At 34.6% G+C, this 27,432-nt stretch overlaps 1 protein-coding gene across 1 annotated transcript in view; it reads right to left on the bottom strand.

The window, feature by feature from the left end:
- LOC140446887 (alpha-tocopherol transfer protein-like) overlaps positions 1–19,234 on the bottom strand; it is a 43,447-nt gene extending 24,213 nt beyond the window's left edge. The window contains exons 1-2 of the mRNA XM_072539471.1: positions 18,907–19,234; positions 4,828–4,990 (exon numbers count right to left, since the gene is read on the bottom strand). Coding sequence (XP_072395572.1) covers positions 4,828–4,990; positions 18,907–19,045 — 302 coding nt within the window. The 5' untranslated portion in view covers positions 19,046–19,234. The remainder of the gene's footprint in view (positions 1–4,827; positions 4,991–18,906) is intronic.
- Between the last annotated feature and the right edge of the window lie 8,198 nt (positions 19,235–27,432).

Genomic DNA, 27,432 nt, shown 5'->3' with positions numbered 1-27,432 from the left:
ACCGGGTTGGCCCGCTGGTGGTAGATTGGACTCCGTTCGCCTTGGATATTATGTTTTCGGAGAAAACGTTCCCAAGCATCTGTCCTGAATTGAATACCATTATCCGTAATGATAGTGGATGGCCTGCCCCATATGTTACATATTTCTTCTTGTAGGAAACGGATGATGTCCCGGCTTTTTGCGGCTGTCGAACATCTGTACTCGATCCAATTACTGAGGCAGTCAGTGGCTAGAAGAACATATCTATTTTTGGTGCCTCTTGCGGCTGGATACGGCCCAAGAATGTCGAAAGATATCCTTTCCCAAGGATTTACAGGCTCTCTAGGAATAATGGGTGCTTTTGGCTGTCTGGCTGCGGCCTTCGTCGTGGCACATATCAGGCATGACCTGACATATTTCGTCACATCTTTTGCGATTGTTGGCCAGTAATATACTTCTTTAATGGCCCTTGTGGTCTCCTCCTGGCCGGGGTGATTTGCTTTCTCGCTGTCATGATAACACTCCAGGACTTCGGGTCTGAAAGCATCGGGTACGAGGATTTTTCTGGGGTTTTGGCCGGCTGTGTAGTAGGCTGTGTTGTTTTCTACTACAAATTCTTCTAGCAGGCTCTGCTCGAATTCGTTCCTCGGGCCTCTGGCGGTGATTTTATGCCATCTTCGAACGAACCTCTGCATGCCTGTTTGCACCTGGTGACTTCGTGCGATTCTGGTTTGCAGAGGCATTTCTCTCAAATCGTCGAGGATGGGGTGTTCTGCCCCTTCTTCTTCGTCGTCTAAAAGGCAGAGTAATGGGAAGTCCTCTGGTTCGGCTTCAGGCGGAGACTGTATTGGCCAGGAGATTCGGTCAATTTGACTGTCTATGTCTTCTTCTGTGGTTTGGTCATTTTCTGCTGGATTTCGTGAGAGGTGATCAGGAAGTTGGTTTTCTTTCCCTGGTATATGAACCACCTCGAAATTAAATTCCTGTAATAGCAGTGACCATCTTGACAGTTTGGCTTTGTCGGCTTGGTATTTGTCTAACCATAGCAACGCTGTACTGTCGGTGAGAAGAGTGAATTTTTTCTCCTGGAGGAAGTGACGAAATTTCTTAAGTGCCCATATAACTGCTAAGCACTCTTTTTCATTTATATGATATTTTCTTTCGGCTGGTCGAAGTTTAGTGGAAGCGTAAGCAATTATCTTCCGTTCTTCGGTCGAGCCTTGAAATAGGACAGCCCCCATACCATATTCGGAGGCATCAGTCTGCAGGCTAAATGGCTGGTTCATGTCAGGTCGCTCTAGGTGAAGATCTCCAGATAGGGCTGTTTTCAATGTGTTGAAAGCTGTCTCGGCTTCTGGCGTCCATTTGAAATATTTCTTTTTCGATGTTAAGTCAGTCAAAGGAGTGATAATGACTGCGAAGTTTGGAACAAAATCTCGGAGCCAATTTGCTGTCCCAATAAAACTTCTCAGTTGTTTGACAGATTTGGGTCGCTGAAAACCTTGGATTTTCTCACAATGTTTTTCCAAGGGTTGAGTATCTGTGTCGGTTACTTTGTGGCCCAAATACTCTAACGTGTTGGTAGCAAACCGACATTTCTTCAACGAAACCCAGAGTCCATGTGTTCTGAGTCGCTCTAGGACGAGGTGGAGATGCTTCTGATGATCTTCCCAGGAGTTGGAATAAATGATTATATCATCCATATAGACTTTTACAAATTCGTCTATGAAACCAGCGAAAACTGATGTAACGAATTTTTGGAAGGCTGCAGGTCCATTTTTGAGTCCGAATGGCATAACTACGAACTCATAAGACGATCCGTCGGGTAGACTGAATGCTGTCAGCGGAATCGAATCTTTGTGTAGTGGTATTTGCCAAAAACCACTCTTCAAATCTAATGTCGAAAATATTCTCGCCGTTCCTAGCTCTTTAATTGCATCGTGGATTGGCGGTAGGGCGGAGACCTCGTCGATTGTTATCTTGTTGATTTTACGATAATCAACACAAAATCGAGGCGTGCCATCCTTCTTCTTGACGATCACCACTGGGCTGTTATAGGGTGATCGACTTGGTCGGATGACACCTGCTGCAAGCATCTCCTGGACTTCATCGAACATTATTTTCTTCTTAGCTGGAGAACATTTAAATGGCTTCGTATTGATCGGCCGTGTGTCTGTCAGCTTGATTTCCATCACCGTGTCTCGGGTAGTGGGTTGTTTAAGTTTATCGTCGAAGACGTCTTCGTACTCCTGCAGGAGTTCCCTTACGGTTGGGACTGCAAATTGTGGAGCTTGGTCATCTTGGAGTTGAGTCTTTGAGTTGCATTGTTTGGCTGAATGCGACTTCCAGTAGAGGACTTTTCGTGATTCTTTTCCCACGTGTAGACATTTTCGGTTAATGTCTATTAGTACCTCTTCTTTTTGGAGCCATGGCATACCCAGAATTAGATCTTGGTTCAGATCTTTGACAATGGCACATCTCGTTGTGGACTGGAAACTTCCAAAATCGATCGTGACTTCGACTGTACCCTGACTATGTGTAGTGGTGTGTTTGCAAGCCAACTGGACCATTCTCCGCCTTTTATGGATATCTGCCGCTTGAACCAAGTCAGGATTGATATAATTCATCGATGCACCGGTATCGATGAGGACCTGGGCTTTCTTTGAATTGATGTTCACATCGATTCGTGGCAGATTTGAAACTTTCATGGCGTTGATTGGATTAAGTTGGGGCACCGCATCTGGAGAGAGGCTTAGTGGGTGCCCCTCTCGTCGTTTCCCTGGTTGTTAGGTTGTTGTCGGGGTTTCGGCGTTGGTTTCTGAGTTGGATTTCTATTTCTCCAATCATCTATAGTCTCAGAAGTTCTCGGTTGCCTCTGTGAAAATTGTCCCCTGGCTTGATTCTGGTTTGATTGTTTTGCGGCTTTTGGCGGGTCGGGTTGTCGATTTGCACGTCGTGAAATGTTCTCGTCTGCTTCCAATTCTTCGCAGATTCGCCTCAGGTCTTCTTCAGTTCTCGGCATGTTGTTGCGAAGACTTTTTCTGATTTCTGGGCGAATTAGGTTGGCAATGGCCCTGCACCGTTCTTCTTCGTCGATATGTGGTAATAATCGTCGAAAAAGAGCCATCTTGGTTGAAATAAATTCGGCTATTGGCTGATATTTTTGGTAATGTCCGTATAACTTGGACATTAGTGATGATCTCTTCGTTGTGTTGTCGAAGTGATCGATCAGCCTGTTTAAAAATGATTCGTAGTTTAGACCAGTCGTGAATTGGCTCTGTGCCCATTGAGCTGCCTCTCCTATTAGTGATTTTTCTAGGATGTAGGCTATCCAGTGTTTGGTATCGATGTTCATATTGCTCATGTGGTCTATTATGTCATCTACGAATTGTTGTGGATTTTCGGTATCATCGCCGGAGTATTGAGGTGGTGCAGGGGTCCATTTTGGTTGTGGGATCTCGATCTTTTTCTCCTGGGCTTCAGATTTGGGTTGTACCAGTGTTAAAGCTGTGACTGCTTGTATCAGCGTGGACAATACTGTAGCCAGGTCTGGGGTGTGGGTATCTTCTATGTGTTGGGCGCCATGTCGTACGGCCGTAGCGTCCTCCTGGGTTTCAGGAGTTTCTGGACGATCTACGACCGCCGCTCTTGAAGAGGATCTCAAGTTTCGAGAGTCCATCTTCGTTTTCAAGGAGTTTATTGGGATACCGGCCGTTACGGGCAAGAAGATCCGCCGAACCTTTGTGGTAGGTGAGGGGACACCGGCAATCAGAATTCTCTAACCGTTCGAGCTTTCTTACAGATAAAATGTTCTTACATGAATTATATATATGTTAGAATTCTGATGCGTGGTGTATACCTCAAGTTCCACAGAGATGTCGGCCTTCTCACGTCGTGGAGCCGCGTTCCCTCTCCTCGAGAGAGGTACAAGAATGCCGGCCGTGTCGACCCTTCCTGCTGCCAGTCGCTTCCTATAGCTACCTTTTCGCTAACAGTATTTGATATAGTTACTATTTGCGTAAGGTTTCGGAGACGAAACGTTATTGCAGCTCAACCTGATCGGAAAAGCAATTACAAGTCCCCGTCGGGGCTTTTATTCGCTCTTTACCGTGACAGGCCCAAATAACGCTGTGGTCAGTTCGACACGATGTGAGGTAGTTCTAAGACCAATGTCTTTTCTATCTCAGTAAGTCGTGTTCTACTGTCAGGAAGCGTTTTGCAGTCGACACGCCGGTTCTCGTCCACTTGATGATTTAACTTCTAAATTGAATAACCATTATTAAGTATTTCTTCAATTCAGGACGTTTTCGACGATAACAGGATAGCGGTAATAAATAAAAACTCAAAGGTAGCTTGGTAGCGCACCGAACCAACAAGGTCTTACGGGGCTAGTAGTGTATGTGCGACTGGACCCCGATCGGAAGATGTGCTGTTCTTTTATACACATCGTGTTTGAGAAAATTCAGCACACTTCCGCCGAGAGGCCAATGACAGCGCAGTTAATAACGAGCACTGTGATTGGCCGGCCAAAGTAACAATCTTTGTCGTGATTGGTTACCTTGGCGACAATATATTGTGAAATACAAAGAGACCCGTACAAATGTTCAAAGAAACCATTCGATATAGTACAACGTTTAGACTTTCCCAAAAAAAACTCCAAACGAAATATAACCATGGATAACTATTATACTAGTTATCCTTTTTTTTCATCTCTTTTTGACACCATTTTCGCGAATTAGTATCTTACTATTTTCGGTATAATCATGTTCACCAAAGAAATGACCACTTGCCAGTAATTTATTACTCTCTCAGTCCCAAATATCGTTTCAAATCTCTTGAAGTACTTACCCAAAGTTTTCAACTTTTTTCTGGTAATCCGGTAAATTGGGATGTCCCTTTTCGTACACCTCCGGTATTAATGGAGGGAGTGTGTAATACATATCAATATTCTTTTTTGCCTTTTCTATGCTATACTTGCAGTTAGTAAGAAAAAATTCTAACATGTTGTCATCTAGAAAAAAAATAAGTACTGGTAATTTTAATGTCATTTTTATGACAGTATCTTAATAGATATAAGATTAAATATAAAACCATAGAAAAAAGTCGTAAAAGAGATAGGCCATAAAATATGTCGTTTTTCTTTTGGGTAATTGGACGAAGTTATGCAAGAAGGAAGCAACTACCAAAATATTAAATTTGATATTATTGCCTATATGGCATAAGGAAGGTTAGAAAACTTTATTTAGCGAAAAGGAACCAATGGCTTCAGCATCAATATTTTGTGTTATAAAAGTTTGATTCAATTACCATTTACGTAACTATCCTTTTGAGATTTGCATTCAGGATCCAACCGCATAAAGTCAGTCGTGTGTTTTACAAGAGGGAACCATATTGCATATTGCGTCTTACAAAGGAGAACCAGTAACCAGTGTTGTTGACTTGTTGCTGTAGTAATTTTCCCTGTACCGCTATGTTTTTAGTTAGTGTTAATAAAAGTTAAATTAGTTTAAGAACATTCATTAAGAATGTATTTACGAGGCAAAATGATGGTAGATATGTGCAACGAACCACAGGAGAATAAAGCATCGTATTTTGAGGTTAGTTTGCTTTTTTTTTACTCTTATCAGATTACCGGTATCTACTTATGTTTTTTTAGTGATTTTTTTAACATTACTTTTTCATGTAATATTATCTATTGGCTGTTTTTTCCTTATCTACAATTTTTCCCTTAAACACAAGAAAGTTTTCTCACTATTTAATGGTGATTGGTTCCATATCGCAAACAGAGAATACAGAAATAATGATAGTTAAAGGTATGTTTGTGGTTTCAGAAAAATGTCCTGCTCCCTGTTTTTAATAGTGAAAATATGGTTTCTACTAGTAATGAGGATGAAACCATTGTGACTGACCTTGAAAATGTTCCTGGTAATAGCTATGATGAAAAATTAGTCATTAAAGTTAGTTATAGTGATGAAGATGTGATAATATTTACTGCAACATACAATAATGATAGCAATATGATCTCTAAGAGTAATAATGATGAAAATGTAATGATTTTTGAGATTCAGCCTAATTACGTAACTATCCTTTTGAGATTTGCATTCAGGATCCAACCGCATTAAATCAGTCATGTGTTTTGCAAGAGCGAACCACTACATCTGTGTTTACTAAAATAAATCAAAGGAGCCATATTGCGTTTTACAAAAGAGAACCAGTAACCAGTGTTGTTGACTTGTTGCTGTAGTAATTTTCCCTGTACCGCTATATGTTTTTAGTTAGTGTTAATAAAAGTTAAATTAGTTTAAAAACAATCATTAAGAATGTATTCACGAGGCAAAATGATGGTAGATATGTGCAACGAACCACAGGAGAATAAAGCATCGTATTTTGAGGTTAGTTTGTTTTTTTTTACTCTTATCAGATTACTGGTATCTACTTATGTTTTTTTAGTGATTTTTTTAACATTACTTTTTCATGTAATATTATCTATTGGCTGTTTTTTTCCTTATCTACAGTTTTTCTCTTAAACACAGGAAAGTTTTCTCACTATTTAATGGTGATTGGTTCCATATCGCAAACAGAGAATACAGAAATAATGATAGTTAAAGGTATGTTTGTGGTTTCAGAAAAATGTCCTGCTCCCTGTTTTTAATAGTGAAAATATGGTTTCTACTAGTAATGAGGATGAAACCATTGTGACTGACCTTGAAAATGTTCCTGGTAATAGCTATGATAAAAATTTAGTCATTCCAGTTAGTTATAGTGATGAAGATGTGATAATATTTACTACAACATACAATAATGATAGCAATATGATCTCTAAGAGTAATAATGATGAAAATGTAATGATTTTTGAGATTCAGCCTAATACTGATAAAAATTTACCGATTTTTCCTAGTACTGAAAATGAAAATTTAGAACCTCCACTTCCTGACAAAGAAATTATCATGCCATCTGCTCCTGATGTTAATGTTGCATTAACAGAAAGACAAAGTGTTTTTCAAAGTACTGAATATTCTTCTGATAGTTCAGTAGAAGTTACTTATACGAGTAGGCCCAAAAAGAATATAAAGAGAAAATATGGGAATTTGAGCAGGAAGGACAGAAAAAAAAAGAAAAAATCTTAATAAATCATATGTGAATACTAAAGGTGTTAAGGTTTATTCAAAGTCATTTAGAGATTATATATGTAACTGTAACAACAAATTTTATGAGCAAGTAAATGTTTAAGAAAGGAAAATTATATTTAATAAATTTTGGAGCTAGGGGATTACAACTCTCAAAACATAATGATTGGGACTACTTTTAGGAAATCTAAAGTTACATGTCATAGATGTAAGGATATTACCAAAAGATTATTCAGTAGAAAATATTACTTGGCTGAAAAGGAAGTATGTAGAAATTTTTTTGTACAAAGCTTGTGAATTTCTATTAAACGTATAGACACAACACTTAAAAAAATGCGTTCTAACTCTTTCCTAAACAAAAGAGGCATTAAAGAGGGACTCTGATTCCCGAAAAAATAATGTAGTCGAACATATAAATAAATTTCTAAAGTACAAAAGTCATCATCGACGAAACAATACAGATTCTTTGTACTTGCCAACTGATATTACGCTAATGAAAATGTATGATTTATATAAAAATGAGTACAACTTCCAATAATCATCCTCCATGGACCAATAAGCTACCTGCTTTCAATACTAGTCTAACTCGACATAAAAAAGAAGACACTCCTAACCACCTCTTTAGACAATTATTTCAAGAAGCAATAAATGCAAAACAGTACAATCAAGTTCTAACGTACCGACGCATCTAAAGATGAATATAATACTGGCTGTGTTGTCTGTACCGAAAACATACCCTTAGCTCTACACCGACTACCAACCACTTGTATTATTCATACTGAAGAATTATATGGTATCCTTAAAGCTCTTGAAATTACTTCTCATAATACAAAATATCTAGCTATCTGCACTGATTCTCTTTCTTCAATTTAGTCCATTGCCAACATATACTCGTTAAATACGATAGTCCAAAAAATTCAACACATCTGTCATCAAAACTACAGCAGAGGAACATCAATAACCATTCTTTGGACCCCATCTCATGTGGAGATGGGGTCCAAAGAATGGTTATTGATGGTGGAAATGAGTTTGCAGATATCGCAGCAAGAAAAGCAAGTTATTCTGACGTAAGTCTGGAAAAACTTCATCAAGATCTGACAGCAACCATAAAACAAAATACTCGTAAAACATGGCAAAATCATTGGAATGGATAAAATACAAAACTGTATATAATCAATCCCACTTTATACTCATTTAAGATACCTTGAATGACTAAGAGGGACAAACTCATCATTCGAAGACTCCGAATAGGACACACTCGCTTCACTCACGGATACCTGATGACTTCCGAAAACCCACCTGCTTGTGAACATTGTGATTCTCATCGCCTTACAGTAGAACACTAACTCGTTGAGTGCAGTTATTATAAACTATATAGACTAGGGCATAATATAAACGGTAACCTGAAACAGATAGGTACTTAGTTCGCCAAATGTGTACAGTGCTCTAATTGACTTTTTAAAAGATTGCAGATTATATTATCGTATATAACAAACATTGTTTGTTCAAAAAAAACAAAGTTTATAACACTATATTTTTTCAAATCTAATGTAACTTACTGTATTTATCTTATATAATGTAATAATCTTATATGTATAATGTAATACTCCAGACGTTTTTGTACCCGTGTCAATGGCCATAGATGTCGAGACACGTTAAATTCAAAAATTTCAAATTTCAAAAAAAAGAGTACAGCAACCCAGTGTCATTCAGCAAGTATAAACATATTTTTCTACAAGACTTTAATTTACGACGTAAACCCTTCAAAAAAGATACTAGCAATCAATGTGACACACTTATTCTACAGTTTAATGATGCTGAAAATAGTACTGAAAAACAGAAACTTCAGGATAATCATGAGGAGGAACTTAGCTCCAGTTCTAATGAAAGAGGATTTGAAGTTTGCAAAAGAAAACAAGCGTTTAGAGACATTAACCTTTGACTTGGACACTACAAAACTCTATTACAAGTATAGATATTGTACAATTGCGGAATCCACAGTGGCAAGAGTGGAAAGGGCTTTTGCTATGTTTGGAGAGAGGGACAAGCTGGTCGGGGCGCCCAGGAAGTTTCATCTTTATACAAACATATTATCGCTAATGTTGACAATAATGTCACCAATTTGACACTATGGAGTGATTCGTGTGGTGGCCAGAATAGAAATATCAAGATAGTTCTTATGCTAGAAACTGTGTTGGAAGTCCACCCTAGCCTTCAAAATATTAGGTTTTAGTCTCTGGGCACAGTTTCCTGCCATACGACAGTGAATTCGGTGACATTGAGTCTGCCCTGAAATTCCAGCAAAGTCTTTACACATCTGAAGACTATGGTTATGTGTTATGAAGAATGCTAGAAAACGAAATGTTTTAAACGTAGTAAAAATGGCATCTGTTGACTTTAAGTCTACAAGTGATATTGAAAAAATTATTGTCAACAGAAAAAAAGACACAACAAACACCAAGATAAACTTGTTGAAATTTAAACAAATCAGCATTATTAAAAATAAACCAATGTCTATTTACGTCAGTAACAACTACAATAACGAATTTGTTGAAATAAACGTGAAAAAAACGAGGAGTTTGCAGGCCCCCTTCTACGTCATCTTTGTTAAAAAGTCTGTGGCCAGAAGGAAAACCAATATCGCCTGAAAAGCTTAAGGATATCACATCATTTCTTCATTTAATTCCGAATGATTGTAAAAACTTTTATCGTAATTTATCATCTAATGAAGAAATTGAAGATGATATTGATAGGTACAATGGGATGGTGGACTTTAAAATTGAAACTGATTAAAATACTATTCCATTACATATATTAAAATTGAACAAAAACATCCTAATTTTTTCCATTACACTAGTATTGTTATAATTAATATTTTAAAATTTTTTTATTTTAGTTTTAAGATTTGCCTTTATTTTTTACTTAGTTTTTCGTATTATTATTGTCAAATAATTACAATAAAAATATAATCTAAAGAAGTTTGTGTTTTTATTTCTCTATTGTGAAATTTTATTAATTAATATGTATAATACGCAATAAGGAACCAATCATCATTTTTTGGGAATACCAAAGCTGCTATTATATATTATGTTAGTTTAAGTATCAACAATAAAAATACTATTTCTCTACAACACGGTACAACGTTCAGTAAGGTTGTAAGTTGTACCTGTAATTTACAACAGATAGCTTTGCGACAATGTCTCTCCTGAAAAACACACTTTCTGTTGCATAAGTCCTTGCATAACTACGTCCAATTAGTTCCTATTACACAAGAAATCCAACACAAATATAAAAATGTTCTAACTTTTGTAAATAAGAATTATAATTATATATAGTTTTTTTAGAACACAATTTCATGGAAAATAAAGTAATTCGTTACGCCAAGCCCTTGTTACACCCGCTATGATCCTTAACGGATTTACTTCACGGGGATTCAATCCACAACTGTTCTAAGGACCTGTACACATCGTTCACATGCAAGCGCGCGTTTAGAACCAAAGTCGTTAAAACGTAGCGTTCGTAAAATATACTTCAAACGCCACGTTTGCAGCACGATTCTAGTTACTAGGAGAGGTGTGTGATCGTACACATGTTCACAATTTTGCCCTGTTGACATCGGTATGCCATATTGAAAAGTGATCGTTTTAATGCGGAATTGTTCATCGATGAAGTATAAAAGAGAATATGTATTTAGAACATGGAATATGACTAATACAAGAACGGAGGTATACCCACTGCACTATTACACAACTTAGACTTAATGGTTTTCTTCCAATGATCTTTGATATCGTATGAATGAGATAACACAGCTCGGTACTTTGATAGATTATTTGCTTTAGTTGTACATTATTCGAAACTAAATAAACTTACTTTTGAGTTCAAATTTGTTCAAACAAATATTATTGGTCTTGTCTCTGTAAAGAAATGTCTCCGAAGGACATTGCAACAGTGGTGGATGTAACACAGGGAGTTGTGTCAAAAATTTGTGCTAGGCATCAGGAATTAGTAACGCTTCAGAATAGACTAAGGCAAACTGCCTAAAAAGTAACAATGACTTGCCACGATCGTTTCATTAGCCAATTACCTAAAAGACCCAACAATTTTTTACCCACAGCTACAAAGGCAAGTTTTAAAAGCTACAGGTGTAAGTGTTTCAGTTGAAATGATAAGAAAAGGACTTCGTACCCAAGGACTATACCACAGTAGACAGTTACGGGTTCTCGAGTTATCGAGACCACTCAATATTGATTGCTTAAATTGGTATCTTTAACATCAAAACTGGGACATTAGAAATTAGCAAAATGTGCTATTTTCAGTCGAAACCAGAATTCGTGAAAAATCAGATGATCGACGAATTCGACGATGATGAATTTGTGTACTAAGATAGTGAAGAAGACATGCAACCACGAAAATTACCAGATGTGTTCACAGAGGAAGTTTCATGTTCTTAAAAAAACATTAGGATCAGTAAAAAACTTCTTTAATTTTTATCCAACCAACTTTAATAGTCGAAGGTATGTTCATTTAGTTCTAGAACCTGCAGTTAGACTCTCGAGAGATGCACTGCGACAAAATTTAATTTTCATGCACGATAAAGCGCCTCCACATATCACCAGAGTGATTACAGACATCCTTGAAGCAGAAATATCACTGTTCTAGCGTGACCTGTTTGCTCAACCCTATAGAGCAATTGTGGGATATGCTCTTGAAGAATTTAACAACCTGCCACAACAAAATATTGACAACTTGTTCAGGAGCATGCCCACGCAAATTGAAGATTGCATAAGGGTTAAGGGTGGTTACACTGACCACTAATAAAAACACAAATAAATAAAAACAATTTAAAAATTAGTCGTTTCGCATTGAAAATTTTTATGTTATTAATATTAAAACAAGTGGTTTCAATTTATTATTTCAAGAGTTTACCATTTTTTGTTTTCTTTAGTTTTTATGTATTGGTGATTAAATTGCTAAATATTCTTTGGCTTCATATGTTGGTTTTTTTTTAAATTCGCTTTTTTAAATTTAATTTCGAAATAATAAGAAATACCAAATGATTCCATTTAAGTTTGGTTGTATATATATATATATATATATATATATATATATATATATATATATATGTATATATATATATATATGTATATATATATATATATATATATATATATATATATATATATATATATATATATATATATATATATATATATATATATATATAATAAAATAGAGGTTCTAACAATGTTGAGTGAAGACAATATAAAAGCCTTGGTAGATATTTTTAATGACATTTATGGATCCGGTCAAATACCACAGGATTGGCTTTAATCAACCTTTATACTAATCTCAAAAAAGCCAAACGCTAATAGTTGCGACCAATTTCGAATGATCAGCTTATTAAGCCAGGTCCTAGAGATTAGTAAAAAGATGTCTTCCTGTGCTTTATAGATTACTAGAAAGCGTTCGATTGTGTTAATTATTCAGAATTATAGTAAGATTGCTCCAGGAACGTTCGATAGATGAGAACGACCTTAAAATCATAAAGAACCTTTATATACTTGGTTGGCTATTTCCAGTCCGAACTGTCTAGTAAATTTAGTAATTATTTTTTGCGAAGTTAGTTACTTTTTGACAGACTAAAAGTGACTGGAAATTACTATACAACCAAGAACACGTACTGATAGCCAATAATAATAGTAAACAAACTAAATAGTAAATAAAATTGAACTTTGCGAATTACCGACAATCAATATTTATTTATCTGCACCATATAATAAATAGTTATGTTAAATTATAACAACTAAAATATATTTTTTAAATATATACTACCCAAAATTTGATGGGTTTATTATACACTTCCACTATTTAGAATAATTCTTCTTTTTTTAAAGAAAGAAGTCTGCAATAGTTGGATACTTGAGCTATTAATACTGACAAGTAGGAATTGTTGTGTTGTAGGTTTCCGACATCGAGTTAGAATCTATGGAGAAGCTATGAGCATATTAACGTATGTACTAAAAACGGCGTAGGTAGGCGTGGCTAACTGTGAAACCAATATGGCGGTGGAATCAGGGATGGACTCAATAATAATAAAACTACTAGAAAAATATGACTAGTTATTTAGAAGATTTAATCATAATCTAAAAAAGTGCAATACATTTTTAATAAAATATGATTTATTTATCCCGCGGTAAACACTAAAAACACGATATATTATACATAAAGATAAATTAATACAGTCAAATACTATTAATTTATTCTCTGAAGTACGGGCCATTACTTTGTTTACATGTTTGTATACAAACCTGTGGAACGATATTCCTGAAGATTTTTTATTAATACCGCTTCTGCTACTGCAACTACGTTGAGAACAAGAAACCATTATTATGCACTATCACAATATACTATTACAGTTTCTATAAAAGTATTATAAAACTAAAAATATTCGAAAAACAACCAACGTAAATAAACATATACGATCTGTCAAAAGTGGCAAAGCAATATGGCCGAAGTGAGGTCGTTTTTAGTCACGTGATGCCCTCTCTATAGATTCTAACTCGATGGTTTCCGACAATGAATCTGTCAAAATATGCCGGAGCTAAGCGAATGGAGTACATGACTCAAGTTACATCTGTGAGAGTAGGACTGGAATCTATATCATATTTCTCAATCGAAAAAGGTGTACGACAGGGTTGTGTTCTGTTACCCCTTCTTTTTAATCTTTACTCTGAAACGATTTTCGATAGAGCCTTAAGTGACACTGAAGATGAAATCAAAATCATCGGACAGACTATTAGTAATCTTCGCTATGCTGATGATGCTGTCATAATAGCTGATAGCCAAGAAGCGCTACAACGACTAATAGATAGAATAAACACTGAAGTAGAACGACTGGGCTTGAAGATTAATATAGACAAGACGAAGGTAATGGTGGTTAGTAGAACACGAAATATGCAATTAAATATAAGAGTAAACAATAAGAACATTCAAAAGGTCCCCAAGTTCAGATATCTCGGTAGTTGGATAACTGAAGATCTAAATCCAGACATAGAGATACGTAGCAGGATTGAGCAAGCCAGAACAGCATTTACTAATATGAGAACCTTGCTAAGCAACAGCAGCCTTAACTTAACGCTTCGATATCGTTTTGTAAAATGTTACATTTACTCCATACTGCTACATGGTGTAGAAACCTGGACCATAAAGGCCAATGTGACGAACCGATTGAAAGCCTTTGAAATGTGGGTATTTAGAAGACTACTTAAAATTCCCTGTATAGACCACACAATAAATGTCGAAGTATTAAATCGAATGGGCAGAGAACGAGAATTGTTGCCAATAATAAAAAGAAGAAAACTGCTTATGTGGGTCATATATTTCGAAATTCCAAGTACCAGTTCTTAAAACTTGTTATGAAAGGGAAGATAGAAGGAAAACGGGGCGTCGGAAGAAAGAAATACTCATGGCTTAAAATCATAAGGGATTGGACAAACCCCGATGTCCATGCACTCTTTAGAGCCACACAAGACCGAGAGGAGGATGCTAGAATTGTCATCAACATCCGCTAATTGGATAGAACACCATAAGAAAAACAAAATAAAATAAAATCATTAGTTTTAAGAATAAAGAAGCACCGATAACTGGTTATAAGCTAAGCTTAATTTAGTTTTAAACTTTTAATTATCCACCATATAGCCAGAACTTAAATCTGGTAGAGTACATATGGGTACAACTAAAACGTTGCTTAATAATTAATAATCATATTCCAAGTACAACAGAAGAACTTCGATTTGCAGCATAACCTAATGATATTGTTACGATAAATAATGACGCATAATATGACTCAAAACTGTAAACATGTTTTTCTAATAAGTATTTTTCTAGTAGGCAATATCCAAGGGACCCCTACGCTAAAACCAGTTCCATTGCGTTCGAGACCATTCAGCAAGGATCGCCGACCGAATTCTAGTAATTTCGCCGCTAAGCTGAAAGACCAGTCCGAGTGATCTTCTCGTCTATTCGAAGTGAATCGCCGGAATTCTCGATTAACGGCATTTTATATTTAAAGAGGGAATTTTGTTAAGGACAGTTAGTCTGAAAAATAACATCGCGTCGAGTTTTTAAAATATAACGCGCGTATCGTAATAAATGTAAATAAATTATTTAATTATTAGTGTGAAATAAATTAGTTATATTGTACAAATAAAGACTTTAAACTTGTAAGTGTTATATTGATAATAAATAAAGACAATAAATTAGATTAATAAAAAATACTACAATATATTATTTCTCAGAAAAATTCCGACCAGACATGAAAATTTTGGTTTAAAAAAATTGATTTTTTTGTGGTATTGGTATCATCCAAGGTACTGCCGTCCTTAGGAAAAACATCGCATATGTAAAAATTATGAAAATTTAGTTAAGCGTGGAAATTAGATCTAGAGAGTTTATCTTACATGATTATTTAAGAAGAGTACAGTATTTATAATCCCAAATATATATATTCTGAAAGAAATACTAAACCTAGCATCTACGAACACATGCGTGGAACTATGGAAGAACCCCGCAAATACAATATTACTTAACTTTACATAGGTAAAATCCAGCATATACATGACGGAGCCTGCAGTTTATTCTGTACACAATCGCGGTGTTTTTGCTACGTAATTCGCGCGTATTTCAATCGTCTACTCCTATTTGCTTAAAAAAAGATGGACGTGTGAAGGCGGCCTGTAAAAGCAAAATATCTACTCTGAACCTTGATGCTTGTATAAGGTTAATCAAAAGCATCTTAAAAATAAAAACGTATCTTTTACAAAGCTGGGCCATGAAGAGTGCGAACTGTGTAAAGCATTCCAACTACACAATAAAGAGCAAAATTCTGAGAACTTGAATCCAGCATGTAGTAAATATGATAGCTGTAAAGAACACATTCAACCTGCCAGAGATTCAAGAGAATTATATCATTTGGATACAAATGAACCAGATACATTAACGACCCCTAAAGTCTATGTTAGTAGAAGGGTAGCCACTTGAAGACACTTTGACCTTTGACCTCTGACGTCACAAGCGCCGTCTAAATTCGTCCCCACTCCACGCTCAAGCCGCTCAGGTCACGCAAACTGCTTAAAATTTGTTAAAGCTGTTCAAGACCTGATCAAGACCTGTTCGAGACCTGATCAAAACTTGTTCAAAACCTGATCAAGACCTGATCAAGACCTGATCAAGACCTGATCAAGACCTGATCAAAACCTGTTCGAGACCTAATCTAAAGCTGTTCAAAGATTGATCGTATACATACATTTTACGATGAATCAATCTTCTTGAATTATTTGTCCTTGTTTGAGTTGTCTCAATTTACTTAGGATGTTTCTCTGTTTTGTTATAAATTTTCTTTTCGAATCTTTATTCATAGTAAAATGTAGGTATACGATCAATCTTTGAACAGCTTTAGATCAGGTCTCAAACAAGTCTTGATCAGGTCTTGATCAGGTTTTGAACTGGTTTTGATCAGGTCTTGAACAGGTCTTGAACAGGTCTTGAACAGATTTTGATCAGGTCTCGAACAGGTCTTGAACAGGTTTTGATCAGGTTTTGAATAGGTTTTGATCAGGTCTCGAACAGGTCTTAATCAGATCTTGAACAGCTTTAACAAATTTTAAGCAACAAGGGAAATACGATTTCCTAAATTTTAAGCAGTTTGCATGACCTGGAGTGTGACCTTGAGCGTAGAGTGGGGATCAATGTAGACGGGGCTTGTGACGTCAGAGGTCAAAGCTCAAATTGTCTTCAAGTGGCTACCCTTCTACTTATGTTGACTTACAAAATGTTATAATGTTACTAAGAATCGATATGTTTAAGAAAGCAATATTTACCCAAAGAATATTGACATTCAATGAAAGCTTTGTATCCGTGGGTAAAGGAAAAAAACAAAAAACTTTTGCATGCCCGTGGTCTGACGATATAACTGGACGGGGAAAAGCAGAAATAATTACCTCATCAAATTCTTTCTTTTTACATTACAGGTATGTCGAACATTTTGTCCTTTGGGTTGATAAATGCTCAGGTCAAAATAAATATTTGAGTTTTTTATATTTCCTTGTATATATTGTAAATTCTTACGCTATATCTGATCAAGATATTTGTATTTAGTATTTTGAACCAGGACACACCTTCGTGTCCGCAGATGAGCTTCCACCATCAGGTGAAACTATCTTTAAAAAAACAAAAGAAAACCTACGATTTTAACGATTTTGTGACAGCTGTTGGAAATGCAAATTCAGAAAAGGTTAATATAAAAGCAATGCAGTATACAGGTTTTTTGTCAAGTGTCAAGATTTCGTGTCACAAGCAAAAATTAAAAAAATAGAGCCTCGTCCTCACTTGGCGAAAAAAGGAGAAATTGTTGTCAACAGAAGATCATTTTCTCTAAAGTACAAGTTAACAAATAACTCCGATAGTAGGTTCGGAATAAATTTTCTTGAAAATAAAGTTTTAAATAAAAAACTTCCCAGCCAGGCATTTACATCCCCATGTGGAGTATTAAAAAACAAAAAAGAAACCCTTATTAAAAATCTCGGGCAATACTCAATAATAATTTGTGTTATGAGAAGCTACAAATTTTAAATAAGTATAAAACTTGCCATATTTTTTTTGTAAACTGTATATGAAGGTTTAAAATATAAGTTACTTTTACGAAATTATAATTTGTATTATGAGAAGCTACAAGTTTTAAATAAGTATAAAACAAATATTTTCTGATGCTTTAAATGCAGTAAAATATTGTAAATTAGCACGTTCCAAATCTTATCTATTAGGACCTTATTATTAGGTGCGAATGGTCAACCCGCTACGCTAACTAATTTCAATGCATTTCTATTATATACGGTAATTTAATTAATACTATTAATTTTTTATGTCATTTTAATCAATTTTATTGTATATGCATTTAATTATTATCTTTAATTTAATTAAAATCTATGATTTTTTATATAATTTCAATGCATTTTTATAATATGTGAGAGTATGAAAAAACTGGAGACGTGGCAACTCTGACACCATTTAAGCGTATGTTAACTGTCATATAAAAGCTTGGTTATGTGTAGAGTGACCTAAACTGAGTATTGCCCAAAATCTCAAAACCATAATGCCTTCAAATAGATTACAATTTTGGCAAAACCTTAAGGGAGCTAAGGATTAATAAGATAATTTCTTTCTATATTTATTTTTTTTTCTTTTGTATTAAAATTTGTTTGTTACGGTTTATCCGGTCTAATAAATATGGCTATTTTTATTAAATATGCATTTTTAATGAATTATTCAAAAACTTATTTTGTTGTTTAATTATATTTTCTTTAACATTATGCTAAGAAAAAACACCGCAAAAACATAACATCCGTAGATGCTGTAGTTTTACTTAGCAATTCCTCATATTACTTACGCTTTTTTCCCAATATCTGCCATAGTAAGCATAAAATTAGGACAAACTACTGCTCCTTTTTTTTAAACATAGTTTATTTACAGATTTATTGATATAAATCCATAGTCCCTTGAAGTCCATTTACTCATTATTATAAGTACTTCAGAAACTGTGGTTTTCCTTAGGAGGGTAGGGTACTGCAATCATTTGAAATAAATAAGTCTGTAAACATACTGATACCGACTTTACTTTGGTAAACACTTCTTTCAAAAATATAGTTATCCGGCTTAACCAATCTTAATAGTTGATGCGGTCAATTGAAATAAAAAAAGCAACAATTTTGTGTTATCTAATGATTTAATTAGTTTAGTGAATTACCTGGAATTTCGGGAAAATGTTTTTGAGTTTCACACCACTCCTTTAATATCTGAATATCTTGGAGAACATCCTTTAAAGATTTACCCCATTGTTGACGCACTTTGGAATGTTCCGTTAACAACAACTCATTTGTAATCATACTGATGGTACTTATTTTGATCAAGAACGATAATAATCGGTTTGGTGTTATATTTATTTTGATTTGTGATTAAAAAAGGCGACTTTAAACAGCGGTCGAAAATAAAAACCAATGTCACTAGAGCTGTGTATAAGACAGAAATCAAGTTTTCTGCATAATAAATATTGCGGTTTGGAATATAATCTGAATAATGGAATTTGGAATATGATACCTGCTGATAAATCTAGTTAATTAACATACGTAATATATTTATAACTGAATATATTTTATGCAACGATTGTATTACAGTGTCGTATCAATGTTTAATTAAAATTTAAACCGTATTATATCTCTCTCTTTTAATTTTGGATTGTGAGTATTCAATACACGGTTTTGCTTTATACCGACTTAATCTATTAATCCCTGTTTTGTGTAAAACTAGAGGTCGCTGGTTAAATGAAATTAGAATAATATCGAAGAAAAAATGCAATATTTTGACTGTAAACAAATTAGCGAAAATAGCAAATATTAATTGTGAATAAATTACTAAAATTATCTAGCTTAACTCATTGCAGTTATCTGTACAAAGAAAAAGACTTACCTTTGAAATATTGGTGTATTAATCGCAGCCAGTGAAGTAGATTTGTATATGCCCGTCGCGACGCCGGTCGAGGCACGAAACAAGGACGTAACCGATCAACTGGATGTTTTCAGTACGCTGTCTCAATAGAAAGTGTGTTGAGATGGTCAGAAAAACCCTTTACCTGTTCTTAGGTGGTCTATGGGAGAAGCGCGTATTGTATTGCGATGTTGAATGGAAATAATTCAACTAAAATGGTCACAGAAATATGATACTTTACAGCGGTTTCTGTGTTTGCGACGTAATTTCCAAAATAACAAAGAGAAGTCAGATTCTTTGAACTTAAAAACAGACTAAATATGCTAGCCAGTTTAACAATGAAATATTACTGAATAGCAGAAAATAGTATCGTTTAAAGTAATTAGAATATACCATTAAATAAGATCATATTATAATAGTGATAACAATATTAAATGTAAAATATGAAAATAAATACTAAATACTTTCCCAAATAATCCCCAAAACTTGAAAATTAAATAAAGAGAGGTTGTTTTTAATAGCAATGTGCAAAATTTACGTTTTTTTTCTTTGTAACTGTCTTTTTTGACGTTTGATGTATCATACGCTTTGCAATAAAGAACATAATATTTCATAAAACATTATTTATTTTAAAATTTTTTACAACGTGTGATATTTGACAAAACATTGCTCGATATGAAGTCTTACATTACATTTTAATGCATCGATGTTTGGTACACTTGCCACATTTGCGCACTTTCGTTGTTTTTCAATATTGTCCACCAAATTACTCACATTATCTAAACGAATTTCTCACATCCAAAATTCTAATAAACAAATTGACTCAATGTTGTGGTAAAGAAGCCACATGTTGACTATAGTCCCATTTAAACAAAATCCAAATATCGCCCAATACCATTTTTTAGATCGAATTCGAATTGAGTCTATACCACCCATTTTCTTGTTATCTGGTCTTTTATGGACCATCTTTTACAGTCTCCCATAGTAAATAATTCTAAAGTTGAAATATTAGTTTTCATAGTAACTTTATTATTGTCATTTCAGTGAACAAGAGTGAGCTGATGTTCTTTGCTATGTAGAGCGTGGGAAGTTTTAACAATTTGTTTTTTTTTTTATTTCTTTGAGTGGGGCTCTTTCAATTCTGTCTTTTCTAATTGAGCCGATACAGTGCATCTTTTGATCTCGCAACCTTGTCAATAAAGGTAAAAATGTGAAAAAATTATCGGTATGGATAACAGATTCTTGTGGTAAAAACCCTGTACACAGATTTTCGGATATGGAACTTCCTAACGAGTTACCCTGTAATTTGTCTCCACTTCCAGTATAGGGATGAAATTTTGCAAGCTTACCTTTATTGATCGCAACGCACCAGAATTTATATCCGTAACAGATAGGTTTTCTTCGAATATACTGCTTCATTAAATGATGTTCATAATACGGCGTCGTTAATAATATGGCGTCGTCCACTACAAAGCTTCCGTTCACTGGCTGGAGGTAATGATGAAAACCTTCATTTAGATGGTCAATTAGAGGTTAAACTTTATTTTAACTCAATAAAGTGTAAAAATCTATGAATCTGTTCAAATCTGTTTCAACTCATAGTATTACTAACTAGATGTGAGTAAGAGTGCCCTCGACATTCCCAATACATTCTCCTAGAAGACAGTGGGTGGTCTCCAGAGAGAATAAAGATGCCAAAGTATTTATATAAATCATCAACGGACAAAGAGAATGGACAGGATTTTTGTGAAGCCTACTTTACCGTTTCTTTACAAAGATAGTCCATGAATTTTTCATCAAAAAATAATTTAAACACATCGATTGGCTTAAAATTTTGTTGTTTCTATTCATTTAGTATATGGGGTTTCATATAGGGCATCATTTATAGCTCATTTTTCCAATTTTTCTTCCCACTTACGAGCTATTCTTTTCGTAGATTTTTTCTGTTTTCAGAATCTTGTGAAATTTCTGCAACCTTCCTTTTTCTTTTGTTACCTGATTCGTGAGTTTCAGTCAAAGTTTTATTTGGACAGCACTGTTCTCTCAATTGCTGAAAATTTTGAGAAATAGCTGTAATATCCATACTTTGAGATAGTTTACCTCGGTAAATATTATGAAAAGTGTAATTGAACTGGTTTTTCTCATCAGTTTAGATATCATTTTTGTCAGAATTATTTCCGTCATTTGGATAATACAACATGAGTTAAACTTTATTACACTGGTCAATTTCCTGAGCCAAGGTATCGTCATATTCTAAACTCTCATATATTTTTAACAATTCTTCTGCATCTTTGGGATTATTAGGATCATATTTTGTCGTCATTTTTTCTAAAACAGAAACAATATTGATTAGTTAGCACGATTGCCCAGCATGTTAGTTATATATCATGCGCAAGAATCAAGGACCTTTAAAATATTCACCAGTATACATTTCAATACTATTTATATCTCTATTTGTTATTTAGAAGCCTTACTAGTTGATCATTACAAAAGATTTTTCAATATAAGTGAAAGGTGTTAAATTGTATATAATCAACAGCACTGTAATTATGCTCAGGTGTTATGACTTCATTACCCAACCATGCCATTCTGGCTAAATCTCTAGAAACCTACTCATCCTTCGTAGGCAGTTTCTGGCCACAAAACATATGAATATATTCCGGGATAAGGTTCACATAGAAATCTAATGAACTCTTAATGAAAAAATAAAAATTCTCCTCTCTTAGCTGAGGCTCTTATTAACATCAAATGGTGGTATAACATGTTAGAATCAATAAATATTCTTTTTGTCAGTTATTTACTCAGATCAGATACAAGCTACATATCGAGTTTACCTGACTCCAACTTGACTGAGAACACATAGGTAAAATCAGTGATAATAATTACAGGGTAGAATACACTAATAAGATTTTTGTTGTAATTAAGCCACAATTAAAGGGTAAACTAAGTTAATTGACGTTTCGATTTCCTGTTCGGAAACCGTTCTCAAAATACAAAACATTAATAAATTAAACAAATTTTATTTTTCTTCCTTGGTAAAATATTCTTTTAATAATTTTATTTTATCTGACTCATTCATATTATTAATTCAGACATGTATTATACATTTTAAAATAGACGACTTGCAAATAATATTGCCAATATTGCTAAGTTGCGTTCCTGGGACGACTTTATTGGAAGATAGTTCAATTAGTGTACATGGAATCTACTTTAACTTAAGAATACCTGTCAGAAAAATCAAAGGATTTTTGATGATGATTCAGAAAAGGATGTTTGTGGAGCCACAGATTCCTACGAAAATGAAGACTCCAGCGATATATTAGCCATTTTGAAGATGGACCTGAAAAAACACTTATACAGCGTGACAGCGGACTTGCAAAACGTATTCGTATTCTAAAGAAATTTATTCATTTGACATGAACAACTAAAACATTTTGGATACAGTATTTTAAGATTTTTACGTTTGTTTGATATTAGATTCGTATTTAGAAACGTCAAAAACCTTATAGGACACTGTTATGTCTAATTGTTGTAAATTTTTATAAGTTTTGTTCACCATTTAGGATTTGCCGTTAAGTCCATTCGTCAGAGAGTTGACCCCTAAAAATCATACAAACAAGCTGAATTTTGCCGAGAATATTAATTTTGGAACCCCAAAAACGATGCAAAAAAGTTTACCGCTTTAATCCCCGGGCTTCTCCTTAAAATACCCCTCGGAGGGAGGTAAAGACGCAAAAAAATCGATTTACCAAGAATCTTTATGCCACAAAAAAAAATGTTTTGAATAAAAAATATTGCTGAGATAATTTTCAATAAATATGTTTTCTTTTTCCACTTTTAGCGTGGAATGAACCGTTTTCTCAGAAACAACGCTTGAATGGACTTGCGATTTTAAATGTCAGTTCCGTGCGCCAAATCAATGTTAAATAAAATTTGTATCAACTCACCGGTAAAAATTCGATATCTTTTGAAAAAAGTGTCCAATTGACAAAAATCAAAATGCGTTTTAAAGGCAAAGAGTGCAGCTTTTGTATGCATGTTTTGTATTTTGCGGCAAATGAAGCCAGATTCTTTAAAGCTGTTCAATAAATAAACTTTGACCGCTTGTAGTAAAATTTTCATTGTTGGAGACCAGTTTTTAAAACCTATAACATGAAAATACAATTTTGATTTTTGGCAACAAATTTGAGGCATTTAAAATATGACTAAAAACGTAGAATTGAAACTTTTACATTACGAACGAATGCAGGTCACTGGAAATGCATCCGAAAAGACGATTTTGGATGTAGTGACTAGTAGTGTGTAGTGTAAGGTAATTTTAAAAAGCGTAATGGTTAAAAAAGAGCAATTTGAACGTTTTGGATCGTTTGTAATGTAAAAGTTTAAATTCGCCATTTTTTATGCATATTTCAAATGCCTCAAATTTGTGCCAAAACTCAAAACGAAAATTTCATGCTATAGGTTTTGAAAATTAAGTTATAGTTAGGGAAACTTCATAGTGGTCGGTCAATGTAAGGGATACATTGTATTAATCTCATGATTATTTATTCATCACCTTTATAAAATCTGAGTTCATTTCCAGCAAACTACAAAAATTGAAGACGAAAGTTGAACTCTTTACCTTTAAAACTCATCTTGATTCTTGTCAATAGGATATTCGGATCAAAAGATATTGAATTTTTTTGTACCTTTTTTAGTCTCCTAAAATTGACATTTTTGGTAAAATTCAGCTTGTTGGTATAATTTTTAGAGGTTCAGTGGCATTTTCGTCTCTGACGACTGGAGTATTTACAATATTAAAATTTTGATATCATAATTCGTATTCATAGCGGTCGAAAACCTTACAGTACCGACTTATCTCGAATTAATTCAAATTTTATGCGGTTTGGTCCGCAATATTTGATTCGCCATTTTGAATTTTTCAACTTTGTCGAATTAAATTCGTAATCAGCAAGGTTGAAAATCTTATAGTACACATTTATATCCAGATTGATACACATTCAGCAATTCGTCTCACTGTTCGCCGCGCGGCACCCACTGCAGAAAAAAGAAGAATTTTTAATCAATTTAGCTCTAAACTCAGAAGATGTTAATTTAGTACAGTTTTTATTACAATACTGTGCGAATTAATGAAATTATGGGCTGTTTTATTGATAAAACAGTTTATTTAGAAAAAAATATAGTTTGACAAAACTATAAAGGTAAACTTAGATTATTTAATAGAAAATATGTCCCCCTTTGGCTGCAATTACTACTTTTATCCATTTTTTCATAGATTCTACCAGCTTCTGATAGTTCCTAGATATCCTTTCATGTCGAAACCAAACCTAAATGATCTAACATTTTAATTTTTGTAAGTCGATTTTGCGCAGTCTACCTTTGTAAATGGCCCATAAATTTTCAATGTGGTTAAGGTCTGGTAAATTACCAAGTCAATCTAAAACATTAATCTTCTTATTTTTTAAAAATTCTATCGTTTGCTTTGACTTGTGACAGCGAGTAGAGTCCTGTTGTAGAATCGCTCCTCCTTGGGGCTGTCATTTCGTGAGTTCTGTATCCATACGCAGTTCCAACATGGATTTCTATATTTGGCTGTTCATCATGCCATAGACTGGTACCAAAGATCAAAGCTCCGTGTATGAAAAACATCCCAAAACATTTTTTTGACTAATGTTTTACGGTTTTATCAATATGAGATTTTGTAAGGTTTTCATTGTCAGACTTCCTGACGAATTTCGACCGCTGTCCATGAACTATAAAGTGAGTTTCCTCTGTAAATTGAACTTTTTTCCAGTCGTTCACAGTTTAATTAGAATATGTTTGGGGCACAATAGCCTTTGTTTCTTCATTCGTTCAGTTAGAAGCTGTTTTTTTTTGTATACACATTGTTATTCTACCATTCTTCAAAAGTCTTTTCCGAACAGTTGAGTCATAAATTACTATACCTGATGCTAGTAGATATTATTGAAGCTCTTGGCCTGTTTTTGTTGGGTCCAATTTGCTCTTTCGAAGTAAAAGTCTTTCATCTGCTGGTGTTGTTTTTCTTTTTCTTCTGTATTTTCCTAACCTTTTCACATCCATTGATCCCGTTTCTCGTTTACGCTTTAAAATCTTGCGTACTACCCCCTGACTCACTTCACACTTCTTGAGATTTCTCTTTGTGACATAGAAGTGTGTTCATTTAACGTGATAATCTTTTCGAGCTATCTAGGCGTAATATCCGTAATGCAATTAAACGAAACAAACTTACTAATTACCGAAAAAAACACATAATAGTACAAAACAACACAAACTTAGTGGGAAATGTCCTAAAACAGCCTCAAATATAAGGCAGAGAAAAGTAAGGTTATGTTTTCAATGCTTGGTTAGTGTTGTCAACTGTGATTATTGAAAAAAGTCACAATGATTTCATTAATACATAAAATACTGTACTATGAAATGCTATATTGTAGCTGATTTTTACAACTCGGGAAAAATAACTAGTGCGCCACTGTAACTACCGAAAAATAAAAGAATAAAAAAACGGTCCTCATCAAAAATTCAACTAATCAGTGGAAGAATACAAGTTTTTCCGCATCATGTAGTTCGGGGCTCGGCAACCTTTGTCGGACAGCATATCATCTCCAAATTTCCAAAAAACAAGTTTTTACCGTATCAAGTAGTTCTGGGGGTCGGCAAGCTGTGTCGGACAACGGACCATTTCCGAAATATATTTTTTTGCGGGCGGCATAGTCAAATATAACTTAAACAGTGCTTTTATAAATCATATACGAATATAAATATTAATTAAAAATTTAATATAGAATTTTTTTTTATTGACATGATATACCTAATAATAATGTCATCATCATCATCATTATCATTATCCAGCCCCCATTTATCACGTCCATTGCTGGACATAGGCCTTCCTTAAACTCCTCCATTCTTTGCGATTTTGTGCTCTTTGTTGCCAATTTTTCGTGATACGCCTAATGTCGTCAACGTGTAGGTGGTCTTCAACTACTACGTTTGTCTGCTTTTGGCCCACAATGTGTAATTTTGCTCGTCCATCGTGAATCATGCATTCTCGCTACATGGCCTGCCCAATTCAATTTTAGTTCCGCTATGCGTTCCACGTATCAGCAATACTCGTCCTTCTTCGCAGATCTTCGTTTCTTATTCGGTCCCGCAACGTCAATCCCAGCATAGACCGTTCCATTCGTCTCTGTGCCACTCTCAATTTCGAAGCCGTAGTCTTGGTTAGAGTCATAGTTTCTGCCCCATAGGTCATGACCGGTAATACGCACTGTTTAAATATTTTTTTTTCAGGCTAATTGCTATGTTGACCGTAAGTGTGTCTCGCAGTTTTCCAAAGGCTGCCCACGCTAAAGTAATTCGTCTTCGGATTTCGCATGTTTGGTTATCCCTGCTGATTCTTATTTTGTAACCCAAATACGTATATTTCTCCACATGTTCTACCACTTTGTTTTGAATAGTTAAATGGTTATTGGGGACCATATTTGTCATAAACTTAGTTTTGGACAAGTTCATTCTGAGGCCCACCTTCGAACATGCAAAGTCCAATTCATTTAATATATCTGTGGCTTCTCCTAAATTATCTGTCATAATGACATGTCATCTGCGAAACGGAGATGGTTAAGTTTTTCGCCGTTTATTGTTACTCCTCTGTGGTTCCAATTGACCATCTTAAAGGCATACTCTAATGCCGTTATGAATAATTTCGGTGACAATGTATCTCCTTGCCTTATCCCACGTTTTATTTTTATTGGTCGGGTTTTATCGTGTATCT

Source organism: Diabrotica undecimpunctata, chromosome 7, assembly GCF_040954645.1.
Source record: "Diabrotica undecimpunctata isolate CICGRU chromosome 7, icDiaUnde3, whole genome shotgun sequence".
NCBI lineage: Eukaryota > Metazoa > Arthropoda > Insecta > Coleoptera > Chrysomelidae > Diabrotica > Diabrotica undecimpunctata.
The sequence above is the reverse complement of the archived record's forward strand: the minus strand, read 5'-3'. Positions and strand labels throughout refer to the sequence as shown.